This window comes from Macrotis lagotis, chromosome X, assembly GCF_037893015.1.
Source record: "Macrotis lagotis isolate mMagLag1 chromosome X, bilby.v1.9.chrom.fasta, whole genome shotgun sequence".
NCBI lineage: Eukaryota > Metazoa > Chordata > Mammalia > Peramelemorphia > Peramelidae > Macrotis > Macrotis lagotis.
Genome location: NC_133666.1, coordinates 118254892 through 118282325, shown reverse-complemented (window position 1 = coordinate 118282325; position 27434 = coordinate 118254892). Strand labels below are relative to the sequence as shown.

At 35.6% G+C, this 27434-nt stretch overlaps 1 protein-coding gene across 2 annotated transcripts; it reads left to right on the top strand.

Annotated features, from left to right (window-relative positions):
* The first annotated feature begins 175 nt into the window (after window positions 1-175).
* Window positions 176-26520, top strand: LOC141499885 (cyclin-dependent kinase inhibitor 2A-like). Of its 2 annotated transcripts, none has more exons than XM_074202673.1 (3): window positions 176-511; window positions 917-1243; window positions 24346-24635. In XM_074202673.1, the coding sequence occupies exons 2-3, from the start codon at window positions 1066-1068 to the stop codon at window positions 24549-24551; spliced, it is 384 nt and encodes a 127-aa protein (XP_074058774.1). In that variant the 5' UTR covers window positions 176-511; window positions 917-1065; the 3' UTR covers window positions 24552-24635. The 2 variants fall into 2 exon arrangements, with proteins under 2 accessions (XP_074058774.1, XP_074058775.1); XM_074202674.1 differs by lacking the exons at window positions 176-511; window positions 917-1243 and adding exons at window positions 20418-20610; window positions 26341-26520 and having other exon boundaries at window positions 24346-24646.
* The last annotated feature ends 914 nt before the right edge of the window (window positions 26521-27434 follow it).

The window sequence follows — 27434 nt, the reverse complement described above, 5'->3', positions numbered from 1 at the left end:
TATTTTTCTCTATGCGGATCTCTTTGTTTAAAACCGAAAATAAACCAGAGTTTGGGGACACCTCCTTTGGCGTCTGCTAGTGGGGCGGGGCAGCTACACAGAAGGAGCCCGGCCATGTCCGGCGAGGACCGCTCGGAGGGGCTCAAGTCCAGCCGGGCGCGGGGGAGAAGAGAATCGTGGGTGAGGGAGAGGGGAAGGGGCGAGGCACCGCGCCGGAGGCTCGCCCCGGCTTTGCCTACCTAGTGCCCGGCCTCCTCAGCAGCCTTTAGGCTCCGTGACGCTTCCCCGCTGCGCCCCCGGAGCCCGCGCGCCCCGCGCCTCCCTGAGCCCAGGCGGCCGTGCAGCCGCCCCAGGTGAAGTTAAGCTTTTCTTCCCTCGCACCAGCCCCCCACCGCTGCCCGATCTCGCGCCTCCTGAGGAGTGGGTCTGTGCAGCCGTTTATTTCAAACTTGACCTCTAGCTCCTGATTGGTCAAAGAAAACAATCCGGGCGAAGCTTTTTTTTTTATATTGTAAGCAAGAATGAAAAATTAGCGACCCTCCAGGGAGAGTGAAAGAAAGGAGAGGCTGGGGGCAGGGCGGACAAGATTGTTGGGGTACAAAGTGAAATGGGCGGAGAAAGCAGCAGGAAGGGGCGGTTAGGGATGACTGGCGGAACTAAAGCGGGGGGAGGGAGGGGGAAGGAGGGGGAGGGGAGGGGGTGTGAGAAGGAGCCGAAGAAGGGGAGGGGAAGCTAAAGAGCAGCCATCCTGGCTTGTGGAGGAGGAGAAGGTGGCCCCCAAGTTTTCTCCCCATCCCCCGGTCCCAATTCTCGTGCCCTTAACTCTGACTTGACTCTGGTCCCAATCACCCCAGCAAGCAAAGCGGATCTTGAGCAACGGTACTGATGGAGGTTTCCCGCCCCTCTCCTCCTGCAGAGCTCTGACTCGTGTTCGCGTGTGCGTGCGCGCGTGTGCGTGTTTCTGCGTGTGTGAGAGTGTGTCTGCGTGCAGAGGGCGAGTTTGCGGCGCTGCAGGGATCGGCGCGGTGGAGCAGAAGGACTGGGCCTGTAAATCCGGGGGGAAGAATGATTCGGAGAATGAGAGTGACCATCCGCGTGAGCAGAGCTTGTCGGCCCCACCGCATCAGGACTCTCGTGGCCAAGTTGGTGCAGGCGCTGTGCCGGGCATTAGCCGTCAGCAACCAGGCGACACCCTTCCAAGTTCTACTAATAGTGAGGAGGAAACGGGACCATAGGAGACCAGGTAGGCAAAGACCGTGGAGAGAAGCTGTGGAAAAGAAAAGAGGGGTTTATCGGTGCCTGTGATTAATAGAGAACTCAACCTTACTTAATACGTAATTGAACAGAGACAGGGGGGGCCTTCAGACAGAAAAGAAGCCCCACTTCCACCCATCCCACTCTGGCTGCCTTTTATATCCTCGTACCTCTTTTTAAAAATCTCTTTTAAATGTTTCAGATTTTTTTCATCTTAACCTTTGTCTCGCTCGGGGCACATAAAGCCGGTTCTGCCCAGCGCAGGTCCCCCTCACCCTCCCGTGCAAGTTACCCTTCAGTTCCTCAGCAGGGAATTCTGAAGCTGGTGCAGGGGTCTGCGACTTACGAATGCCCAGTCTGTAGTCATGAACATTTGTTCTGGTCTCAGTCTTTCGATGTGGAGCCTTTTAGTAGTCTTTCTCTCTCCCCTTTTCTAAAAGTTTTGGAGGGAAAAGAGGACTAGGGCACCCAGAAAGATTTAACTACCTCGTAACTTCGGCCACCCAAGTGAGACAAACCTCCAAGAATTTATTTTCCCCCTCTGAAATTATACTCACCAATTGTCAACCAACAAGAGCCAACCTGGTCCAAGAAATGATTTTTTAAATCAGACTTTTCACACATTCAATCTTATTTTTTATGGGGATATCACGGTTTGTGCCTGTCTCTATGTTCCAAGTAAGGACAATTAGCCATCTTAATTTGGCAACCTCTAACCGGTTATATTACTACTTACTGAGTAACTAATTAATATCTACTAGGTCTATTTGGTCTATATGTTGAAGACAACATGTTCGCTATTGAGGGTAATTCAATTCATTTAGAAAGGAAATTTTAGGGTCAAGATAACAAAGCTACTTAACCTGTCTTAGATAATAAGCCTGAAAACAATGAAGCCAAGTAATGAGGCCTACTATTTATTTGAGTGACTTCCCATGTGGTAGCCACCTTTCCCCTCATTAAAAAAATAAAATAAAACCTGTAAAAGCAAGAGACAGAGTAGAACTTGGAATTAACATTATTTCATATAAAAATTAAATTATAATTATTGTGATTTTTTCTTTTTTAAAATAAAGTTAAGGTTCTTAATATACAAACATCAGTTTTGAATCCTAAGCAAAATGTAAGATTTCACAGCCATTAGCATGCATATCTACATATAAAGTCATTTAATATTTAAGATAAATTATAACCTTTTGAATTGGCTGAAACCAGAGTAAATTTAAAGGAAAAAAAGGATGATAGAAAAATGAACATTATTCTAGTTCTTGACTTCTTTGTTTTATCAACTGTGAAGTCCTACTTCCTTTGTCTAACTGTAAATCTGTAATTGAAGAAATGCAGTTATCCATCCTTGCATGAATAATTTTAAAATATAATCAAATTAGAAAAAGTATTTTATTCCTTCATAATTTTAAATTATCACACAGTCAGTTATAACCTATTGATATTCAAATTCTGCATAAAAGACTGGCTCCTTATGGGAATAAAACAATATAGAATAAGAACTGGACCTGTAATTTCATCCCTCTTGTAGACATTCATATATATAGAAAATTCATACATTTATACATTCACAGAGAGATAAGACACATTTGTAATTTAAGGATCTGTATTTTTCTAGATATAGGTAATTTAACCACTGATCAAGATTATAACCTCTCTGTCATTTAGTTCAAAAGAGATGCTTGGACTGAAAAAATATCACCCTGCAGAAAACCTGATAAGCTTATTGCATTTCACTAGACTAGTTGAGATGAAAGACAGCTTATTGCCAAGCCTATACTGAAAACATTTCTACTGAACTAGAACTGACCCTTTACTAAGACTGTTTGTAGAATAAGGGTCATCCACAGCAGATAGGGTCTATTTTTAAAAAACCTCATTTTCCCTGTGACATTTGAGTAGATTTATAAAGGGTATTTTTGCACCAACAACAACAAAATAAAAATACAGTGAGGAAAACATTATTAAATTTAACTATAATTTAGGTATAAATGCTAATGAACATCATTTAAATTGTACAAATGTATATTTCACATAAAATATTAGTTTGGATATGCCTGTATCTTAAGCATACAGACGTAAATGTATTAATGAAAATCCTATTATGAATAGCTCAGACATTTTAAAAGTCAAGTAAGTAATCATGAGTCTGAGATTTTTTGCATGATAATTTTTAAGTGTCATGTTACTGGATAATAGAAACTTTCATAAGTGTATATTATTTTCCTTACAAGAAAATTACAATTAGTAGTAATTTCATTTTATATGAAGTTTCATAGTAGTCTCTTTGCAATGAGGCTCAGAATTAATACATAAATTCAGGCCAGGACATGATTTATTGTATAGCATAATATCTCAGATTAAACAAGACATAGGATCTTATAAATATAAAATGGATAAAATGGATTTTTAGGATATGTAATATATCACTGTGTAGTGACTAATAATTTTGTGAGTACCTTATGATCATTAAGTTTAAACAAAAGTCACTGTCCACAGTGACTGCTTATTAAATTAAGCATGCACAGAAGTTGGCTAACTCCCATTTTATGTTCTTCTCCATTAGAATATAAGATCCTGAAGGGCAAAAACAGTGTTTCTTTTTGCTTGCCTTTCTGTTCCCAGCAATTAACACAGTTCCTGGCATGTAGTAAAAACTTAGTTAAAATTTAATTTAGCACTTCTCCTTTTCTCCCTCCCCCACCCCAGATAAGACCTTAAATATATTGTATTGACCTGAAGGAATTGATGCACTTTCCAAATCATTTGCCATGCAAAATTTAGACCCTGGAGCATTGTGTTACCATGGGGAATATCACCAGACTGAGAGTTAGAAGACTGGTTCAAATCAGAACTTTTCCTATGTAATTCAGTTACCAAAAGAGAGCTGGACTAGGTGATCTTTAAAGTTCCTTCTAGTTTTAAATCAGAGATTCTTTATCTATTCAGATCTCTAATGTTCTAATGGCATGTCTATTGTGCAGGGTTAACTGAACACTACACTTTCAAAAATTAAATTGAGATAACTAATCTGTCTAATAAAAAAACTTTGCAGTATCAGATGAATTCTCTGATAATATCTGTTTTTACTTGGGAGGAGTTAAGAATAAGGGGGAAGGGAAAGGGGAAAAAACAAAATGCTGAGAGAATAAATCCAGGATACATATTTATATGTTTAAAATGTTTATTTAGGGGAAGCAATGTGATAAAAATCAATAGAATACTGGGGTTTAGAGAAATCAGGTTCAGATCTTATTTCTGACCCATACAAGTAGCTTGACTATGAACAACTCACATATCTATGTCCAGTTGAAATCTTCAGTGTTCTTAGTTGAAGACCATCCAGAATAGGGAGCTGGTAAAGAGATTTCTGAGAAGGAGTGACATATAAACATTGAGACACAGATTACTTCCTAATCCAGAGGTGGGACTCCAAACTCCCTTGGCATATGTGAAAGATTAGGTTATTATAAGTCTGGATCTTTTTTACTTAGTTTTTGTGAGTGTTTGTTTGTTTGTAAGTAGATTTAAATTTCATCCCCAGAGGCCTCTGAAGATAGACTTCTAGAATTGCAGTTTTTTTACTCCTTCAGGTCTCTGTGAATCATCAATTTTTTTTTAAAAAAGGAATATATTTAGTTGACTTTGTGTCTTTCTGCTCAAACGCCTAAAAGTCTCTTGGACTAACAGATGTGGAGCATTGATCATCTCTTATCTAGCCCCATCTCCAAGAATGCCAAAAACTCTGATGTCCACCAGTGGTTAGAATTCCTTCCTACTTGTGCGTCATGGGGAGAAAACTGCTGGAGACCATTTACCTCTTTTTGCTCTACTTCTCTCTTGCGATATGATCATTTTTGCAATAGCAGACTACATCAGTCTTCTCCCCACCACCTGCTGCCTAACAGGTACATACACATATCCTTAGTGTCCCCCAGGCTCTAAGCTCTCTTAGACTACACCTGTCAACTGAAAATGTTAGTTGTGACTACAAACCTTGGTTCCATCTTAACTCGACTCACATCTTAGTTCCCCTTCTTAACTCCCCTATTCCTCTCTCCTAATTTCACACTAAGGGTTGTCACTCTGGCTTTGGGTATTCAAAATTATGTATGAGAATGTATATGTATATGAGACAGTTCTCTATCTAATGACCTTTGAAGAAAAGATGCAGAGGGACTTAACAGATTCTGAACCTTGTCTGAGTCAATCTTTATATTGAGGTCTGGCTAGGTCTCTGAAAGGATTACAAGTACATTTTCTTTCTTTTTTTTTTTAGGTTTTTTTGCAAGGCAAATGGGGTTAAGTGGCTTGCCCAAGGCCACACAGCTAGGTAATTATTAAGTGTCTGAGACCGAATTTGAACCCAGGTACTCCTGACTTCAGGGCTGGTGCTTTATCCACTGCACCACTTAGCCACCCCGCAAGTACATTTTCACCAATATCCTGCTTTCCCTTTCCCTTCTGTGACTGCCATAGAAGGAGAGACAGAAATGAAGCCAGGGCTAATAATATTTGGGTTTTTAAATTTTGTGCAGAGGATGAACCCATCTTCTCTGGTGATATAGACAGTAATTTTTTTCATTATTCTATCTTTTCCCATGTTAAAAATTTTTTCTCTACATAAAAGTGTGGAAATAAGAACATGTGTCAATTACCTTGTCTATCATGTGAGGTACATAAGAAAACATCTTTAAGAAAAGTCTTAAATTCATTGCTCCCAATAAATCCGCAGAAATGAATTTGGAACTTTACATTTGTTTTCAGAACTGATCAATATGTGGACTTATTTTCCTGAATTACTATTTTTCAAGTTAAACAATTATTTGATAACAAGGAATTGGAAAAGAGGTGAAGAGAGTTATTTGAAAATTAATCATATAAAAGTCAAAAATCATTTTTATTGATAAAATTCTGTCATCTAGGAATCTACCTAAATCATTATATCTTATCTGCATTTAAATAACAACTTTAATTATGATACATTCATTATCATTAAACTTTGCATTAAAATCTCATTTTTAATGAGATTATATAAATACTATTAAGAGTTAAAATCAGAAGAGCTGGCTTCAAGTTTAGCTTCTAAATCTTATAAGTTTCTGTTACATAGGGCAATGGCTTAACCTCAGTGAATCAAATACATGAAATGAAAAATATTGATTCCCAAAGTCCCTTCCTGTGTTTGAGACTATTAAAACTATTTATTTAAAAGAATGTAAATAGGAAAAATGAAACTTTGGATTCTAAAACGCAAAAAATGTTTTTCACTAAGTAGTAAAATTTATTAAATCTGTTTTGACTACTTTTTTAAATGTTAAGTCTGGCCTAAAATTACAGTAAAATAATTCACATTGTCAGTGCTGTGCTAAAATTTGTTAAAATGTTTTTTCTATATGTAGAAATAAATGCATTTGGTTTTGTTGTTTGAAAATATAACAATACTTGTGCATTTTGAATATGGTGACCTTTGTTTTGGGTTTGGGTTTTTGTAAACACTTGGATAATTTGTACTTCTTAACTGTCCTTCTCTGTTTTCTCCCTCCACTTCTTCTCCTGTCATCTTCTTTCCTTTCCCATCCTTTAACTTCAAAAAAAAATTCATTTTTAGCTCTGGGGAAAAGTTTTAAATGAATGCTCTGGAATGAGTGTGGCCCACGAGCTCAGTACATACAGTGGTAAATGCAGAGGTTCAGAATTAAGATGTACATAAATAGAACTGAAAAGCACCTCTTTTGAACAAGTTATAGAGCTGTAAGGGAATATAAAGTCATTCATTTATGAAAGTAAAAATAGTTTCAATAAAATTCCTTGTCTGTACTCTCACTGTCAGTTCAAGGAGGTAGATTTTCTATTGTTTTGGCTATACTTTTAATTATGAGATTTTGCAAAAAAAAAAAGTAACAATAAAGAAATTGGAGATGATGTGATTTTGGTTTTATTTATTTATTTCAAACAGTCTCATACTTACTTAAAATAATAATAATTAAAAACATAATTTCTGGGGAAAGTTTCTGTGCTCAATGGAAAAACTTTTTTGTCAAAGAAAAGATAGACTTTATAATTTTATGTTCACTCATATCAGTCAGGAAGATTGGATTCTGGATCAAAATTTAGATTTGTGTGTGTTCAAAATTTAAGAAGCTGCTGAAGCTTTTACTAGACCAACAAATGAAAGGATTGAGTGAATTTCAAACAAAAAGGCATATATGGATCTGTCATTTTGACCAGATATTTCCTTAAATCAATCTCTCTCTCTCTCTCTCTCTCTCTGTGTGTTTGTGTGTGTGTGTGTGTGTGTGTGTGTGTGTGTATGTGACAGAGAGACAGAGAGAGAGAGAGAGAGAGAGAGAGAGAGAGATTGGAGGTATCTACAATAATGCTTTCGTTTGGTTTATAGTCAAGTACAAATACTATCATGACCATATATATATATATATATATATGTATATACATATACATATATATATACAATATTGAATTTTTTAAATGCCAAAAATAAATGTCACAGTAAGACTACAGAAAATGAGACCCCAGTGGAATTCACTAAAAGAAAACTGATTAGTGTATTTCTGTGCAACACACTGATAGAGAAGGAATATAATATGGTTTAAACCAAAGGATAATTTACAATTTTGAAATAGAAACATGATCCTTCCAAAGTACAAAGCTATTGTCTCTTGAGATTTTCAATCTTGATCATTTTATGGCAGCACCTCATTTGGTTGATCTATTCTAAAAATATGCTTATATTTTGCCTCCTTCTTTCAGTGCCACTATTTTCTTGTCTCATGATTCTTTTTGGTTGCCTGATAATCTGACTTGTTCAGTAGACTTTTAACTTCACCATATTAAAAAAAAAAAAAAACAGTCACTCCAAGAACAGTCACTTCCCCTAACTGATAATCTTTCTAATTCTGATGAGTGTGTTTGAAAATGTTTCACTGCGCATGCATGAAAAAAACAAACATTTTATTCAATTGAATTATACTGTGCATATTCTAGGTGTTTCAAATTGTGTCCTTTTTTGCTTTTGAATTTTTCAAAAAAACCTATTTAAATTAGCATTTTGTTTTCAAAACAGTCTTTGGGAGGTAGCTTACTTAGTATGGTCACACAGCATGGATGGAAATATTCACTTTGTCATTTGCTCATTTGCTCGCTGTGTCGGCTTGCTTCATTTCCTCTTAGATTTTGTTCTCTCATCTTTAAAACTAGAGTATTAAGATCCTTTCCAGGTCAAGCATTCTTTAAAGTACTTTTTAACCCTCATGAAAAGATTAGTCAAGGCATACTGATGGCTTTTGCATTCTGCTTATGATTTTAAAAGCCCCATATTACCTTTTTTTCATTTACCAAAAACTGATTTGCTTAACTTAATCATGAACTTTAAAACTTTTTATTTATGAAGTACTTTAAATTTTATAAAAAACATCATAGTTCCTCAGTTTCCCCATCTTTAAAATAATGGGGTATATTAGAATCTCTAAAAGTAAGAAACAGTTCAAAAATCTAACTTTCAAGAAGTGGGTGCTAATCTCTTGTCTAGTAAAATTCATAGTATTAGATTCTTAGGAGTTTTAAAAATGAAATTGTACCTAGAAAGATGAGCTTATCAGTTGCTGATAGTTTAGTGTGAATTATCCCATTGATTTATTCCTGGTATCCAGCTGAGATTTTGTTTTGATTTGGAGGGAGGGTGGGCACGGAAAAGTCAATAATGCTAGATCATAGGATGAGTAGGAATATGGTAGGATACCAGAATAGGGAATTGAACAACAAAAACAATGTGAAAACACATGGGGCCCTGAGAGAGGAAAACAATGACAAAGAAAAAAGTCATTTCTTTTAAATAAGTCATCTTGGCCCTGTATCTCTACCATAAGTAGTTTGTTAATGCCTATGTTAGCAAACAATCAAAGATGACTGTGAAATAAGACTCATTTTTAACCATACTGGAATTCAACTTTATTTTTAGAACAAATATTAAAAGCAAAATTTAACAATTCTAATGGAAAACTGCTTTATAGTATTAATCTTACATTAACTGACATTATTTACATTATATTGATCACATTGTTTCCTTAAATTATATAGAATATTCTGAATATACCTTCTGACTAGTACTCAGAATACTAATCCCTTAAAATGTTATTCTATGATTCTAGATTGCTATTAAAAGTAAACATCAAGTAGGAAGATTACTGGTGCTGAGTCAGAGAACATGGTTTTAAATCTCTCAGATTTAACACCAATGTGATCTTGGCAAATCATAATATGCCTAGGCTTAATCCAGTTTCATCTTGTCAGCCTACTGTCAATAAAAGCACGGAGTCATAGCCATTGATATTACAAAGTGAAAATCTATCAAAATTAATGGTTGACTCAAGTAATTTCATTATTTCTATAACTCTTTGGATTATCTTTGGTTAAAGTCCCATTCTGCCATTTGATATCAACACAATCTTAAGTGATATAACCTCAATGGCCTTTAGTTTCCCCATCTACATATAAATTGAAAGGATATTATTAGATGGCTTCAAGATCCCATCTGCATCTAATATTTGATCATCCAAAATGAAATTTCATAATAAAAATGGTTAAATCAATTAAATTAATATTTCAAGAGTTTTAGATACAATTTGTTCAAAAATGGACAAAAAGAATTGAAATCACAAGATTCATGTATGGATTTAAGGAGTGGGATTGCATGTTTGGATAAGAAAAAGCTGCAGTTTTTGTTTTATTACCATTTGGTTTCTTTTGTATTATAAATTAGAAGTACCTAGGAAGCAGGTGGAGTCACAAAGACCTGAGTTCATAACTGACCACAGACACTTATTAAATGAGTGACTCTATGTAAGTCACTTAAACTCTGTCTTCTTCAGTTTCTTTTGTTTGTTTGGGGGGTTTTAGGTTTTTGTAAGGCAATGAGGTTAAGTGGCTTGCCCAAGGCCATAGAGCTAGGTAATTATTAAGTGTCTGAGGCCGGATTAGAATTCAAGGTACTCCTGACTCCAGGACCATGCTCTATCCACTGTACCACCTAGCTGCCCCACTTCTTCAGTTTCTTAACTGTAAACTTTAACCAAAGTTTAACTGTAAAATGTGTATAATTATAGCGATTATCTTGCATGTTGTTATAAAAATTAAATGGCATAATATTTGGAAAGCATTTAACACAGTACATAACACATAATGACTGCTTTATAAATGCATTTCCTTCATTCCTATGCATTTTATTTGATGCATTTAAAATAGTATTCCAAAAACTTTTAATGAAATGGTAGTGATTTAAGAACATTTACTTTTAGATTCTCTGCTGATAAAATAACCTTTTTACTTCTCTGGGTTTCAGTTTCATCAACATTAAAGTGAGGTAATAATACCTTTAAAATCTATTTCATAGGGCTATTGTGGCGTTCAAATGAAATTATTTAAAGTGTCTCCAAAAAAAGTCTTGATGCAGTTTTAAACCATTAAAGTTTTAAAAATGCACTAAGATTGTGGGGAATCCTTCATTAAAGCACTTCTTAAACTTTTTTAAAACACTATATAATTTTAGCTATTATCATTATCTCTCTAGTCCTCAGTCTATCTCTATTGGTTCCTTTCTTATGCCTCTAAACTATATATGTCTCCCCAATTCAAAACAAACAAACAAAATTCTCACTAGCTCCTGTCTATTGTTTCTTATAATTAATAATGATCCTTTCATTGCTAAATCTTTCCAGTCTTCATCCTTCTTGATCTCTCTTCTGCATTTGACACTGGATTCTCCTCTATACCCTCCCCTCTTTGTGCTTTCTAGACAGCCCTCTCTCGGTTCTCCTGGCACCTGTCTAGTTGTCAGTCAGCAGTTGGATATTCTTTGTCACACTACTAACAGTGGATGTCCTCCTTTACTGTGCTATAAATTTTTCTCTTTCTATATTCTTTCACTTGGTGAGTTCCCAAAAGGTCAAGTTTTCATCTTTTTTTTTTAGGCTTTTGCAAGGCAAATGGGGTTAAGTGGCTTTTGCAAGACCACACAGCTAGGTAATTATTAAATGTCTGAGGCCAGAGTTGAACCCAGGTACTCCTGACTCCAAGGCCAGTGCTTTATCCACTATGCCACCTAGCCGCCCCAAGTTTTCATCTTTTTTAAAGATGATTCCCACACCCAATCTCTCTTCTGAGAGACTCTCATATCACTAGCTGCCTCCTGTTCATTTTGAAGAGATTGTCCCATAGGTATATCAAACTCAATATATCCAAAACAAAATTCATCTTTACTCCAGACACATCTCATTCTGAATTTTCCTAGCACTGTCAAGGATATAACCATCCTTCTAGCCACCCAGATCAATGATTTGCCATCCTCGAACTCTCAACTCTTTCCTCACATGTCTTAGACCTATCTTTCTTCACAATATCTCTGTAATATGTTCCATTCTTTCTGCTCTCCACTCAAAGAGACCACCCTAGTTCAGGTTCTTAATCACCTCTTGCCTAGAATATCGCAATAACCTTCTAATTATTATCTCTACAGAAGGGTTCAAGAAAAGTATAGGTAAAATGGGCTAAAACTCTCTAGTAGTTAAATCATAAAAGAATAGGAATTTCTCAAGCATTAATAAGGATACAATGATGAAAAAATCTGGAGAAAAGATCAATAGAATATTAACTCTAAAGTCAGAAAGCTCCACAGAAGTCATCTAATACAAAGCCCTAATTTTACAGGTGTAACTGTAGGTATATAAGGGATTTTCTTAACATCAGCAGGTAGAAAGCCTCAGGGTTGGTATTCGCACTTTTGTCCTCTGAAGTCAGAGCCAATATTCTGATTACACTGCATTAGGGGATAATGTTTTTAAAACTTATATGGATATGGAGAGAATTAATTAAGCAAGTTAGATTTTTCAAAGATATGTACATAAGAGGAAAACAAAGTAGGAAAACAAGTCTTAATCCTTAATGAGTTGTATCAAAAATACTAATGTTCAGACTGGGTCATTCAAGAAACCTAAGGACAAGCAAAGGGGATTTAAGTTTTAAGGAAAAAAGAAAAGGCTCCAAGAAGGAAATGGATGAGATGATGGTAAGAGGCAAGGCTGTTCAAGTCTTACTTTGGGGGTGTCTGTGTGTGTGTGTGTGTGTGTGTGTGTGTGTGTGTGTGTGTGTCTGTGTCTGTGTGTGTGTGTGTGTGTTCTCAAGCAGAATAATCTTTGTACTAGAAAGTTTACAACAAAAGTGACTGATACAAAATTGATACCTTGCTTAATATCAGGGGCAGATATTAAGAGAGTACATAGTTCAGCAGTCAATTGACTTTTAATTCTACTCATCATTTCTATGGCTGCCCAATTAAAATATCCTTCCACAACCATAACTGTCCTATATATGTTACATCTCTATATTAGAATGTAAATCCTTAAGAGCAGAGATTTTATTCTCTATTTTTATTTGTATCCACAGCAATTATCACAATGCCTAATATTTAGAAAATTTTTATTCATTCAATGCTAAAGCCATAATTTCCTTGATCTGCAAAGAATTTGACGATCTCGTGGTTTTGAGACATGTGGTCAAAATTATGACACATTTAGATGGATTTGGAATTATTTCAAAGTCCAAATTGAAAGAAGAATCTTCATATTGTTCATCTTGTATGAAGATCTCTAGTGGAGTACTCTGTGTAGTTGATCATGATTATCAAAACATTTGGCAAAAGACAGTTAGTGGCATTATTAGATTCTCAAATGGTACAAAGCTGTCATTGAGAGCCAGCTTATTGAATAAAAAAAAAGTCAGGATCCCAAAAGGATATTGGTAGGTAGAATTTTGAGCCAAGTCAAAGAAATTTGGTTAGATAAAACCATTCATCTCAAAAAAAATCTAAAATTTTTAGTCACTTTAAGTTTAATACAAACCTTCTGGCTATTGTGGCAGGTAGAAACATATCCTGCATTCTTATGCTACATAAAGAAAATGAAATGATGCAGTAGAAACCTTTTGTAGGAGAAGTTGTTCTTTGATATCCTGATAGAGAACAGAAAATCATAGCATAGTATTACATGCAGCCCAGTATTTTTCTTACTGTATTCTGCCCTGGTAAGATAATGTATTGGAGGAACAGCTAGGTGGCACAATGGATAAATGGAGTCAGGAGTACCTGAGTTCAAATCTGGTCTCAGACACTTAATAATTACCTAGCTGTGTGGCCTTGGGCAAGCTATTTAACCCCATTGCCTTGCAAAAACCTAAAAACAATCCAAAATAATATCTTGAAATATTTTATTCTACTCTAGGCAAGAATTTTTAGGAATAACATTGATAACTTAAGAAAATATCCCCCTCTTTGATAACTTAAGAGAACATCATGCTCCTATCAAGAGGAGAAGGAGACCTGTATGTGTGACTTTGAGATTATGCCATTGGAAGATCATTTGAAGAAACTGGAAGGGGTTATCACAGAGAAGAGAATACTTACAAAAAATCATGACAGTGTGGGGCAGCTAGGTTGCGCGTGGATAGAGCACTGGCCTTGGAGTCAGGAGTACCTGAGTTTAAATCTGGCTTCAGACACTTAATAATTACCTAGCCGTGTGGCCTTGGGCAAGCTATTTAACCCCATTGCCTTGAAAAATCTAAAAAAAAAAAACCCATGACAGTGTTCTTCAAGCATATGAAGGTCTTTAATGTGGAACAAGGATTAGACTTATTCTGCAGCAAAGCAGAATGAAGAGAAATGGATGCAATGACATAGAGGGAGATTCTGGTTTGATAAAAAGAAAAACTTCCCAATATTAAAACTATCTGTAACTTTTCCTCTCTAGATCTCAAAGGACTTTAAATATTACACAGAGACTTACATGTATACCTCATTCTAAAAAAATCAAATATACAAAAGTGAAAATTTTGGAAGATACTTTATCACTTGACAGGATTTACTATAGCATATGTATTAAAATAAAATTTGATTAACACAGATTTCATGAATACATATTTTATAAATTGAGGTATACTACTTATTCTCATAAATTTATTCTTATAGAAATAGGTAGTATCATTTTTTTACATTTTTAGAGTGGGAAAAACTGAAACCAAGCAAAGTTAACTGACTTTTCCATAATTATATAGTAAATGATAACATTCTGACAAAAAGTGGTGGCTTTTGAGATAGAAGAATCATGGAGACCCTACGTGGTTGACTAAAAGATAAAATACAATCACACTCTTATATTATCATTTATCAAAGGGATTAGAGTGTTTGTGATATGACACTAAGAAGGAAATTGAAAATGTTCTTTAAGGAACAGATGTTATTTGTGCTGGTAAATAATTCTTCATTGACTATGTGCAGCATGTACATGTTTAGTGTAACAAATACGTATTTATATTCGGATTCTATTCCCTCCCCCATACCACCTTCCTTGTATCAAACTTTGCTACACATAAAGCCTCAAATATAAGTAAATATAATTTGTAATTATAATTATAAATAGAAGCAATTAATATTATGATGTGTCTTTTCAACAGTGTTGTCTGTGTCTTAACATACTTTTCAGTTTGGAAATTCTATGACAGTTAAAATTTAGAAGGTAGCATCTATGACTTTCAAACAATTATTCTCCCCACCAACCTATACTGGTTTTTATCAACATATGGTTTCTCCTTAAGTTTGAATATATACAGAGATTTAGTTTTTCCAGTCTAAAGAATGAACATAAATTTAAAAAAAAAAAAAGAATGAACACGTACAGAAGACAAGGGAAACGGGTTGGAGAATTATTAAGAGGAGACAGAATAAAGAGACGATAAAGTTAGGAGGCTCAAAGATCTCTTTCTTACCTGAAATCCCTTTCCCATGCCCACAACTCATAGAGATGTAAGGTGAATGATATTTTGATCCATACCTCTTTTCAAAATATCCTACCTTTAAACCATAAAATCCCCCTTTCCTTTAAATGAAGTAAACAAATCCAAAGAAAATCACTGGAAGGTAAAGAATAATAAAAAAAAATGGTTGAAAGACAAGTGAGGGAATAGAAGTGATTTTGTTATTGGACTATTGTTACTGGACAGATAACTTTTGTAGAAAGATGAAATAAATGACAGGTTCAGAAAAGTCTGGCAGAAAGGTAAAATATGGTTATCATGGGGTCTTCACCCAGTTATCTGCTGGTGATCTCTATTAAAAACAGAAGAGCTAATAGTTTCTTGATCCACTATAGTGGCAGTGTCATTTTTCAAAATATGAAGAAACTAACAAGAAAATAGTCTATTCTGGGTTTCTAACTAAGAGGCAGAAATTGGTTACTAGGTGTAAATGATTGAAATCTTAGGGGAGAAATTACCACTCTACCCTTGGAGATGAAGATAGACAGGAAATGGTATAGTATCCTAAATTTAGAGAAGCACATTTAAAAAGGTTTAGAAGAAAGTGGGATATGATGCCATAAATTAAAATACATCAGAGAAAGTCAGTCCAAGAATGAAATTCTGAAGACAAAAAGGTAAACAATTACAATGAAGAAAAAAAAATGTTTTTTGTCCAAGGAGATCAGTGTGATTGACAGCCAACTTAACTAGTTTACTTAGATTTAAAAGAGAATTGTACAAAATACTAAAAAATGTAAAGTAACAAAAGATGAGTATAAAAGCATGGCCCATCTGGTAAAAAAGATTAACATGAATGCTTTAAAAAAAAAACTCACAATGACGTTAGGCTGATGAAGGAATCATAAGAGCAAGATTTTTTTTAAAAATCACCTTTATTAAAAATAGAAAATCAAGAACGGGATAGTATCTTTATAATAGACATTCTTGACACTTATTTTGTTTTTGTTTTCTCTGCTAAGGAGAATGATCTTTCTATTGGAAATAACAGAACATATGCTCACATGGAGTTGATATTCAAGGAGTAAGAAAGAGAGTTATCAAGTAACTTAATAAGTAAAGAGAAAGTGAGAGAGCATCTAGAGTCACCTTGGTCATCTGATTCAGATGAACTATATCTTCTGGTCATGAAATACCTGTCGGAAGTGATTGTTGAGCCATTTGTCACTGATATTTGAAATTCAAAGGAAATTGAATTTTCCAAAAAAAATGAAAATAGAATCTGTTACTTCTATTAGACTGGTGACCTTGGGGCTTTAATTCTTGGGAAAATGACTAATAACTAACATTCATAGAGACTTTTAAGGTTTACAACTCTAGGTAGAAGGTGCTATTGTTATTTTCATTTTAGGAATAAGAAAACTGAGGTTTAGAAGTTGTTACTTACCCAGGGTTACACCTAGTAAGTATCTGAATCCACATTTGCACTCAGGTCATCCTAACTCAGAATCCACTTTGTAATAAAAGAGATGATTGGTGAGCACCTGGAAATGGATGTGATGTTTACAAAGAACTAAACATGACTTCATTTGGAATAAGTGATACCTGTTTAACCTCATTTACAGTTTTAACAGATTGACAAAGGGGGTTGCAGTGGAAATGGTTGACTTTAATCTTTGGCAAAACTTTTATTATTAAATTTTATTTTCATATATGGAATAAAACAAATATTTCCATAACAAAGTATAACCAAAAAAATATTGCACATGAAGCTGAAAATCTACTATGCCCAACTTGCTATTCCTTTCAAATATAAAAAAATTATCATGAAATTTCTTTTTTTGCTTTCTTACCCCCCAACAATGGCTACCCTTAAACATAAATATGTCTGTCTGTATGTGTGTGTGTGTGTGTGTGTGTGTGTGTGTGTGTGTAAAATTATTCTATTTATCCTTCTAATTCTAATTATTAGTACTTTCTCTAGAGGCAGATAGTTTTTCTTATGTCATTTTATTATATATGTATATACTTATTAGATTATTTATATATTAATTTTGGATTTTAATAATAGTCAAAATAAATTATTTGTTCAAAAGGGTTCTTAAAATAGTATTGATGTTTCAGTACATAATGTTCTCTTGGCTCTGCTCATTTTGTCCTTATTTTGTGTCTTTTCATGTTTTTCTGAAATCATTAGCTTATTTTATTTTCACAGTTCCATCAACAATGAATTACTATTGGCAAAACTTTTGATGAAATATTTCATGCTATTTTGTGGATAATATGGAAAACTATATATTATACAATGATTCAACCAAGTAGATTCAAGACTTATTAGAGGGCAGTTGTTAAAGATTCAACACTAGTATGGCGGGAATTCTACAGTAGAGTAATCTCTAGGTATTTGCATTTGACCCTCCCTCTACTGTTTAACATTTTTATCAATAACTTGGATAAAGGTACATATATGATATGCTTATCAAATTTGCAGATGACACGAAATTAAGGGTAATAGTTAATAATCTACAAACTCAATCTGAATCAGCAGCCATGGTGTAGCATTCCCCCTCCAAAAAAAAGCTAACACAACCTTGAGCAGCATTAAGATGGGCAAACCTACCAGCAATGAGGAGCTAGCGATTTAACTATACTGTACCCTCTTCAGACCTCATTTGCTGTGCTGTGTTTAATCTTGGAAAAATTCCCAGAAGCAACTCAGATGGTGAAAGGACATGAGGCTGTGACATTTGAAGATTAACTGAAGAATTACATGAAGAAATGATTAAACTTGATCTCTTTGGCATCATAGGGTGAAACAAGGAGCAATGAGTGAAAGTCCAAAAGATAAAATTAAGGCTTGATGGAAGGAAAACTTAATAATTGACGTTGATCAAAGGCATATTAGACATACTCAGACAGTAGAAGTTTCTCTTTTCCTTAGAGTTCTTCAAGCAAAGGCATTTATTTTTGATACGTTATAGTGAGGATTCCCTTCATGTGTGGGTTGGACTAGATGGGTACTAAGGTCTTGTGACAATTTTCTCTTTCCATCTCTATTTTTCAATGTTCCAGTCTATTCACAAGAATAGTTTCTGTCTCACATGAAGAACTCTGTTTCACTCTAGACTGGACACAAATGCAATCATAGTTATTATCCAAGGACACTTTCCAGGGTAACTGCAATTCCCCTGCATATGAAATAATGCTGCGTTTATACAATTTTCCATGTTCATTCAATTCTAATTTATACTTGCATATACTTGGACTACACTGTATTCTCTGATATACTCTGAGGAGAAGAGAGAGGAATATATACATGCTACTTCCAATGCAATATCTTTACAGATACACCCACCATTTCTTTTTTTTTAAGTTTTTGCAAGGCAATGGGGTTAAGTGGTTTGCCCAATGCCACACAGCTAGGTAATTATTAAGTGTCTGAGGCCGGATTAGAACTCAGGTACTCCTGACTCCAGGGCTGGTGCTCTATCCACCGCACCACCCACCATTTCTTAGTGCCCTCTCTAAAATTACTATTTACTTTTTAGGCATTTATATAGACTCAAATCTATGCACTTAGACTGTCTTTCCTAATCAGTGTGTAAGCTCTCTGAGGGCCAGAACATTTAAAAATAACCATTGTTTTACTCAGTGCTTAGGACACTAATCTTAATAAATGATGAATGAAAGATATGTACTGAGGGGATCCCCTAAATCCCAAGGCAACTCATTTCACTTTGGGACAGCACTAAAATATTACGAAGTTTTTTGCAAATTTAAAACTGTGTCTCTACACCGTCATTTGACCCATGGTTTGTAGGTCTGCCCTCTGAGTTTAAGCAAATCAAGTTTAATCAGTCTCTCACATGAAAAAAAAAACCTTTCAAAAACTTAGATACGTGCACTTGTATATGTATATACAATAATGTTGAATATTTCCAATAAAACAATTTCAGGATTGAAATTCCTTGTGAAGTTCTCTTAGGGTTAAAAAAATATTTAAGAGCAAACTATTATTCTTAAACTATTTCTAGAAGAAAGCCCCTTTATCTTTAACAGATCCCCCCCCCACATTTGTTAGTGCCCTCTCTGAAATTACTTTCTATTTATTTTTCTGGATTTATATTAACTCATCTCTATGCATCTATGATGACTCTCCCCATCAGTGTATAAACATTTTTAGTACCAGAATAAAAAAAAAATCTTGATATTACTCAGGGCTTAGGACATTAATCTTTGATGGATGAAAGATATATACTGAGGGAATCCCCTAAATCTCAAGGCAACTTATTTCATTTTGAGATAGTGTTATGAAGTTTTTGCAAGTTTCAAAATGTCTCTCCACACCTTTCTTTGACCCATGCCTTGAAGTTCTGCTCTCTGGGTTTAAGAAAATCAATTCTAATCCATCTTTCACATAAAGAACCATAAAAACTTCGATACATATATGTGCACGTATATATGCATGTATACATCATATGATATATACATATGTATGTGACCCCTGTTTTTCAATCTATGCAAGGTCATAAGATTTAGAGCTGGGAAAAGGACCGTAAAATCCAGTTAATCTAATTCTCTTACCAGTTGACACTGATGATCAAAAAAAAAATGAAACTCATAATTATTAAGTAGCAGAATCAGGATTTAAATCCATGTATTCTGACTCCAAACTCAAAGCTCTGGTCACTATATCACATTGTACTCCCATTTAATGGGTGAATTGGGTACTGCCATAGTCATAAAATTGATCTGAAGATTAGAGAAACTGAACTATTTACATTCTTTAACTGACTTTGAGCAGGATTCAGTCGGTGTTGGGTTCTGGTAGTCATTGAGCCCAAACAGTTTTCGGTACAGAAAACAATGGAAAGGTGGCGGGGCGGGGTGGTCGAAAGGGAACGGTTTTTCTCTTTATGCTTACTTCTCATCACTCGGTCTACTCATACTCATTGCCAAGTTCATCTAAAGTTAGTTTTTAAAAGGAGAATTTTACCCTTAGAAGATAATTTCCCAAGCTGTCAATATAGCTGTCTTCTGTATCAATCCAGTAGTTGAGAAAAGTTAGTGACCCAGGAACAAAGCCTTACGTTTTTGGCAAATTGCCCGATTTTTACCCTACCACTGCTGACTCACTCACCTCCCTCCTCCCTGCTTCGCTCCGCCCAGACCCAGTCCGTCCCGCCCAGGGACGAAAAATAATGGTGACAGAGTTGCTATGTTCCTCAAATCAGAAGGGACTGTTAAGAAGGAAGGAGGGGTTGCGGAATTAACGGGGATGGGAGAGGAAGGGGGGATGCCGCGAGGGGGAAATAGGCCTTATTTAATTCGGAGGCAAGTTGTGAAGGTGCAGCGCACTACAAAGAAGCCGGGATATACAAACGGCACAATCCAAAGAAAATCATGAATCTGTCCGTAGAGAGACTGACAGAAGCTGCTGCTAGGGGTCGGACGGAGTTAGTGCAGAAGCTCCTTGAGTCAGGCACTGACCCCAATGTCAAGAATCGCTTCGGCCGGAGCGCCATTCAGGTAGAGGGAAAAGGAAATCTTCGAGAATGGAGGCAGTGAGTGGAAAGGAACGAGGAGAGGGGGGAGAGTGTTCCGGAGCTCCGTATAAAAGGGAATTCATCGAAGATTTAAAGAAAGAAATAGGAATTCGAATTATTCGCGGTGGGGGGTGGAGTTAAAAGTAAATTTAAAAATGATTAAGTGGTAACTTTTAAAAAATGTCTTCCCATTTGAGTGGTCTGTGCTTCTCACTGAACTACACGGTTAAGGAATACAAATGATGAAAAGTATGGAATAGTATACACACACACACACACACACACACACACACACACATGTATATACACATATAAATGAAACATCTCTTCCTGACTCCAAACTTTCTACAGGTTGTAAAAATACAATTCATCGGGGAGAAAATTAACAGTGATAAATATAAACTACTTATAAAAGTCTAACTTATTATGGATCTGATCTGGGGGGAAGGACAGGAAGGAAGATCAGCAAGGATGACAATGGTAATGCGGGAGGGGCACAGAAAATTCTATAGTTATATTTTTTCCTCTTCAAAATGTAACCACACAAATAATAATTGTATGCTTGCTCCTGCGTGTGAGATTGAAGCTATCTTGAAACTTTTTACAAAAGTACTTTATTGCTTCCACTACTGTCTCTCGAAATCTAGAGCTAAACTGTTCCTCAGGATTCCAGGATTATTTTAGTTCAGAATTTGCTAATTTGAGTCTCTGCCCAAGGAAAATAGAGAACAAAAACAACGAAGACTTCATTTCCAAATGAAATATCTTTTTCGTGACTCCACAACATAAGATGTAGTAATGCAATTCTTCAAGGAAAAAATTAACAATGTTAAATACAAAAGTTATCTTTAGAAAAAAAAAACCTAGTTTATGGGGGGAGGTCTGAGGAGTGGAGTGGGGATGATGATATTTTGGTTTGGATTTCGATGAATAATCAGATCTTGGGGGAATGGCAAATAAAATAATATAGTTCTATTCGTTCCTTTTCAAAATGTGCCCTCGAAAGAAATTAATGACTCACTTTTAAGTTACAGGCTATGACTATTGCCTACAAAAGTACTTTATGATTTTCAATTCCCACTTAAAATTGATTTTTCCTCGAAAATGTTGGATTTAAAAATGTGCCTCTGTATTTTCATTTTTAAGTATGTCAGTAAAACAATGTTGGCTTATTTTTTAGAAAAAAGTTTTTTGAGAACATTGAAAATAATGCTTTTAAGGGGCGGCTAAGGTGGCGTAATGGATAAGGCACCGGCCCTGGAATCAGGAGCACCTGGGTTCAAATCTGGTCTCAAACGCTTAATAATTAACTACCTAGCTGTGTGGCCTTGGGCAAGCCACTTAACCCCGTTTGCCTTACAAAAAAAAAAAAACTAAAAAAGAAAATAATACTTTTAATAAAAGGAAAGCAAAGGACAGAAAATATATTTAATATTCAAAAAGATTATATTTAAACGATCTTTTAAAAATTGGAAAGACCTGGAAGAGAACTAGAGAACCTGAGTACAACCCAGTGGTCAGCTGTGGTCTGTTTTTTGGATACAAGCAAGAAGTTGTACAGGTTAGGAATGGTTGCTATCACATTGCTGGAAACAATTAGTGAAAACAAACATCTTTTGTTTGTAGTTTTTTAGAACCGCTTCCAACAAATATGATATTATTTCTGACTTTTTATGAGGTGAAGTGAATTACAACCTCCAGTATTTTGTATAGAGTTTAATGAGAGATGATACAACGATCACAATTGCAATGTAGCATTTTTCCCCTTGAATATGTAATTTGGTTCCACATAGATTGATTACTACCTAGGATGGTTGAAAAAAAATTTAACTGATAATGTTCAATAACTTTACTATTTCCAATAAATATTTAAATGAATGTTTTCAACAACTTTATTATTATTATTTGCAATGAATATTCAGCTCCTTTAATGTAATTTGTAAACAATTTAGGATTTAATTAGTATTTGCAAAGCCAAATAAAGTAATAAGGAGGTTGGATTTATGGTCCCTAATATCTGTTTCAACTCAAAATCCATAAATCTCTTAATTTTTTCCCTAGTTATTAGTCTTGTAAGTTGTGAGTGCTGCAGTTAAAAAGCCATAACACTGATTTGTAAATGAATTCATCAAACTAAAATCCATTACTATTGTCTTTAAATTTATCACCTCAGTGGGCTACATATATCTTTCATGGATGTTGTCATAACTAAAAGCACATCCCTTTAGAAATTCTCTTTACAGTCAGTTGACAAATTATACTACATCATTTTTATTGGTTATGAAATATATGTAGGCCTGCAATAAGCCAGAGCAACTAAATAATAAAGTTAATTTAAGCTAGTTTTCTTTTTTAAGTTTTAAGATTTTCTTTTTTAAAAAATCAGATACCAAACTGACAGAATTCACAATTTGCCCAGCCATCTCTGCTGCATGAATCTAGCAAAATCTCAAAATTTATTTTGTTTCATTAATTTAATTCAGATTTTAGCACTTTCAGACCTTTTTAAAAGTTAGTTTTAATAGCCACCTTATTTTCCAAACTGTGGACCACTTGTATAAATATAGTTATTTTCAAAAGTTTAAAATTGCTCCTGGGACATCATACTTTGATTTCTAAATTACACAGAAGAATTTGACAATTCTTCATATGAGAACCATGATAATTTAATTTTTCCTTAAAAAAAGTTAAAACCAACTAAATAGGACTGCATTACAATACAGTAAAATTAATGTGATGCAATTAATACAATAAGTACATATTTGACAACCAGAAAATAAATTTCTTTAATAACTTTGTATTTATTCTGGCATCATAAATCTATTTCATGGCCTGAGAGCATTTCAGTGATTGCATTGCAGAATATGCTTAGAAAAAGGCCTTTTAAATTAGGATCCTAGGTTCGGAGCTGGAAGATATAGAAATGCCCTTGGGGCTGGGATTTCTTTTACTAACCAGGAAATTGGAGTCCTCAAAAGTAATTTAGACCACACACACACACACACACACACACACACACACACACGGAGATTAACTGAGCTTGGATTCAAATGCAGATGCTCTAATGACAAATCTGTGGTTCTTTTCCCTAAATTTTAAATGGCATTTAATTCAATTCATGTTGAGTCTAGATTCCTCACGGATCCAGTGGTCTGATCTGTTTTCTAGAGACCTACATATTTTAGTTCTTCTAAGGGGGAATGAGATCCTGGAGGCAATGCTTTGCCTCTTTAAAGATTGTTGATTCCACGTAAATGTACTCCCTTGTTAATTGGAACTAATCTAAGCCATCTCATCTTTTATTATTATTTATTGCCTGGGCAGTTTCTGGGAGTGTTGTCACATCAAAATTAAAAATAATTGCTTTGAATTGTAAGCAATGCCTCAGTCATATACATTTCTAGCTCTTTTAGTCTATTTGATGTGCTGTAAAAATGAATGCATACACCCATGCCTAAATTCATTTCCTCGTTCCTACTTCTGTATTCGAGTATTGACTTCTCCGCTTTTTCCCATACACAAAGATCTATGCCATACCTCACCCCTATACTTATATTAACTTTAAAAAATTTCTGAAGCATCTTTTTTTATGCAAGATACTGTTAGGGGCTGGGAATACAGAGATAAACAGAACCTAAATCTCATTTCTTGCGCCTTATCCTAGGAATCTTCCCAAGATGCGTTGTTAATGTGACCAATCCTGCCATTTGCCCTCTAGGTCATGATGATGGGCAGTGTGCGCGTGGCAGAGCTCCTGCTGCAGCACGGAGCAGAGCCCAATACTCCAGACCTGACAACCCTCACTCTACCAGTACACGACGCTGCCCGGGAGGGCTTCCTGGACACTCTGATGCTACTTCACCAGGCGGGAGCACGATTGGATGTCAAGGACTCCCTGGGTCGCCTCCCCGTGGACCTAGCTGAGGAACAGGGACACCACCTCGTGGTCACATATCTGCGCGAGGTGGCGAAGGGGGGAATGAAATCGGCGATCCAGGATGCAGAATAGGTCCTTTCAGGTGAGGTAAAAAAAAAAAAAAAAAAATAGGTGGAGCCTCTTTTTCCTTTCCCTAGAATCATCAAAGTTAAGTAGTATAATTACCATTTAAGTAGCTCTTTAATGTCTGCAAAAGCTTTAAAAAATATCTTATTTGTTTTTCACCAAAACCCAGGAAGGTAATTATGATTATCCCCATTTTAGATTTTTTTTTTTTAGGTTTTTGCAAGGCAAATGGGGTTAAGTGGCTTGCCCAAGGCCACACAGCTAAGTAGTTAGAGACCGGATTTGAACCCAGGTACTCCTGACTTCAGGGACGGTGCTTTATCCACTGCGCCCCTAGCCGCCCCTGATTATCCCCATTTTAGATAAGAAAACCATCAGCAGGAAGTTAAGTGATTTACCATGGTCATAAAGCTCGTTGTCTCGAGCTAGATTTGAACTAAGGTTTCTCAGACTTCAGGTCCAGCACTCAACCAATTATGAAATGTAGTCACCCTGGTATGCATGCGGGTTGCTTCTGTGGCTACCGAGGTCAGGTGTATTTAGAATTGAGTGGCAGTCAAGGCAGAAAGAAATACAATTTAATTTTATAAATATGCCTTGTGATGGATGATTTTTTTTAGAGCTTGTGGAGCGTAGGGGATAGAGAACCATGGCTCAAAAAGACCTGGTTTCAAATGTAACCCTTAAAAAAGAGAAGCAGTGACCGAGCTCAAATCACATCAACTGCGTGTTGACCATCAGCCTCATTAAAAACTACAACTCATTTGCTTTTATCGACTAACGACTCCACGGAAATTTTCCTTGCACGGTCTATACAATGTTCTCTCTCAAGTCTGTAAAATATTTGGATTTTCAAGAAGCATTTTCTCTCCCTTATGTCTTCCTTCCAAAGCAATGGACAATACCCAGATAGAATCTATGCTCTTCACAGAACCATGGAAAGGGATCTGTAGTAGAGTTTACAGCTTTTGTGAAACCGAGAAGAAAAGAACTACGTGCAGCATCTTTAGTTTTTCCACTTTTCCCCAATGACCTGGGGAGAAAGTTCTTTGGAAGTGGGACTGGGGGTTGGAGGGGATAGGCAAAGAAGGATAGCCGTCAGAAAAACCCCCATCCAAATGAAAGATGCGGAGCTACTCCAGCTCAAGAGCTGTAGCTAGGGACTCTGTGCTCTGTTAGAAACAGGGGTTCTCTTGCTTGCTAGAGGACGTGGCGTGGGGGGAGAGAGGAAGAGACAAACTTCAGATAAGTGACTTTTTCTCAACAGCTCAGATTGGGTAACAAGCTCCTACTATGAGCGAAGAACCGCGCTAAACTCTGAAATTACAAAAATAAAATAAAAGTGGAAAAACTGTTCTCTGTCTAATGAAGGAGACTACATTCAAAACCTTTGCACAAATAAGATATGTATGCTATAGATTGGTGATAATCAACACAGGGAGGTCCATGTATGAAGAGGAATATAGAAAGAGGGGGAAGTCTTAGGACAAACCTACACTTAATCTATACATATACATACATGAAGTTGATGCTTTTAAATCCAATGAAAGAAAATTGGCTAGCTTGTTATAGGAAATAAGAGTTTAATGAAAACTAATTCTTTATAGCATTTTTGGAATATTCGATGAGAACTGGAATGTCACAAGAAATGGTATTTGACTGTTGATCTTATGAAGTTTTCTTTTCTTAGACTGCTCTTTTCTTTTTCAGATTTGTATATCCTCCATAAACTTAACTGGCTAGAAAGCTGAAAAACAAAGGACAAAGGATTTCCTGTCTTCTTCCTTACCTGGAGTATCTTCAAAAGGCTTAAATCTTGCTTTAGCATTTTCATATTTCAGACAAATTTTTGAATAAACTTGCTTCTGATCAAGGCCCTGAAATGGCAGTTGCATACCATTCTTAATTGGCAGATGCCAAGAATGCTTTGGCAGCATTCAGAATGCTGAGGCTGAATTTAATGTGTGTGTTTATCTGTGTGTGTGTGTGTGTAGGTATGTGTGATATCTTTATATATGTGTGGTGATAGTGTTGTTCAGTCATACCCAATCCATGGGGTTTTCTTGACAAAGATACTGCAGTAGATTACCAATACCTTCTCCAGTTGTATCCAGTAGAGATTAGGTGATAGCTAGTAAGGCAAGCTAAAAGTTAAGTGACTTGCCTAGTAAGTTCTTGTAAGTGCCTGAGACTGGATTTGAGCTTCAATCTCAGTGACCTATGAGTGAATAAAGCCATCCAGTTGCTTTATTTGTAGAATAAACACATTACATACTAAAAAAATTATTTCCATATCCTTTAAATTTGAATTATTTGTTAAGGTTTTCTTGTAAAGAGAAAATAAAAATCTGAATTTTTTTACATTCACTTTTACTCAACATTAATTTTTTTGAATTATAAAGATTTTATTTGAGTTTTACAATTTTTCCCATAATCTTACTTCCCCCTCCACCCCCCCCCACAGAAGGCAATTTGCCAGTCTTTACATTGTTTCCATAGTATACATTGATCAAAATTGAATGTGATGAGAGAGAAATCATATCCTTAAAGAAGAAACAAAGTATAATAGCAAGATCAGACAATAAGATATCAGTTTTTTTTTCCCCTAAATTAAAGGTAATAGTCGTTGTTCTTTGTTCAAACTCCACAGTTCTTTCTCTGGATACAGATGGTATTTTCCATTGCAGACAGCCCCAAATTGTCCCTGATTATTGCACTGATGGAATGAGCAAGTCCATCAAGGTTGATCTTCACCTCCATGTTGCTGTTAGGGTGTACAGTGTTTTTCTGGTTCTGCTCATCTC

Coding starts and splice junctions, on each gene's coding strand:
- LOC141499885 (XM_074202674.1), top strand. CDS start 20,485: ATGAATCTGTCCGTAGAGAGACTGACAGAAGCTGCTGCTAGGGGTCGG. Junction 20,611..24,345: donor TCGGCCGGAGCGCCATTCAG/GTAGAGGGAAAA, acceptor TTTGCCCTCTAG/GTCATGATGATGGGCAGTGT.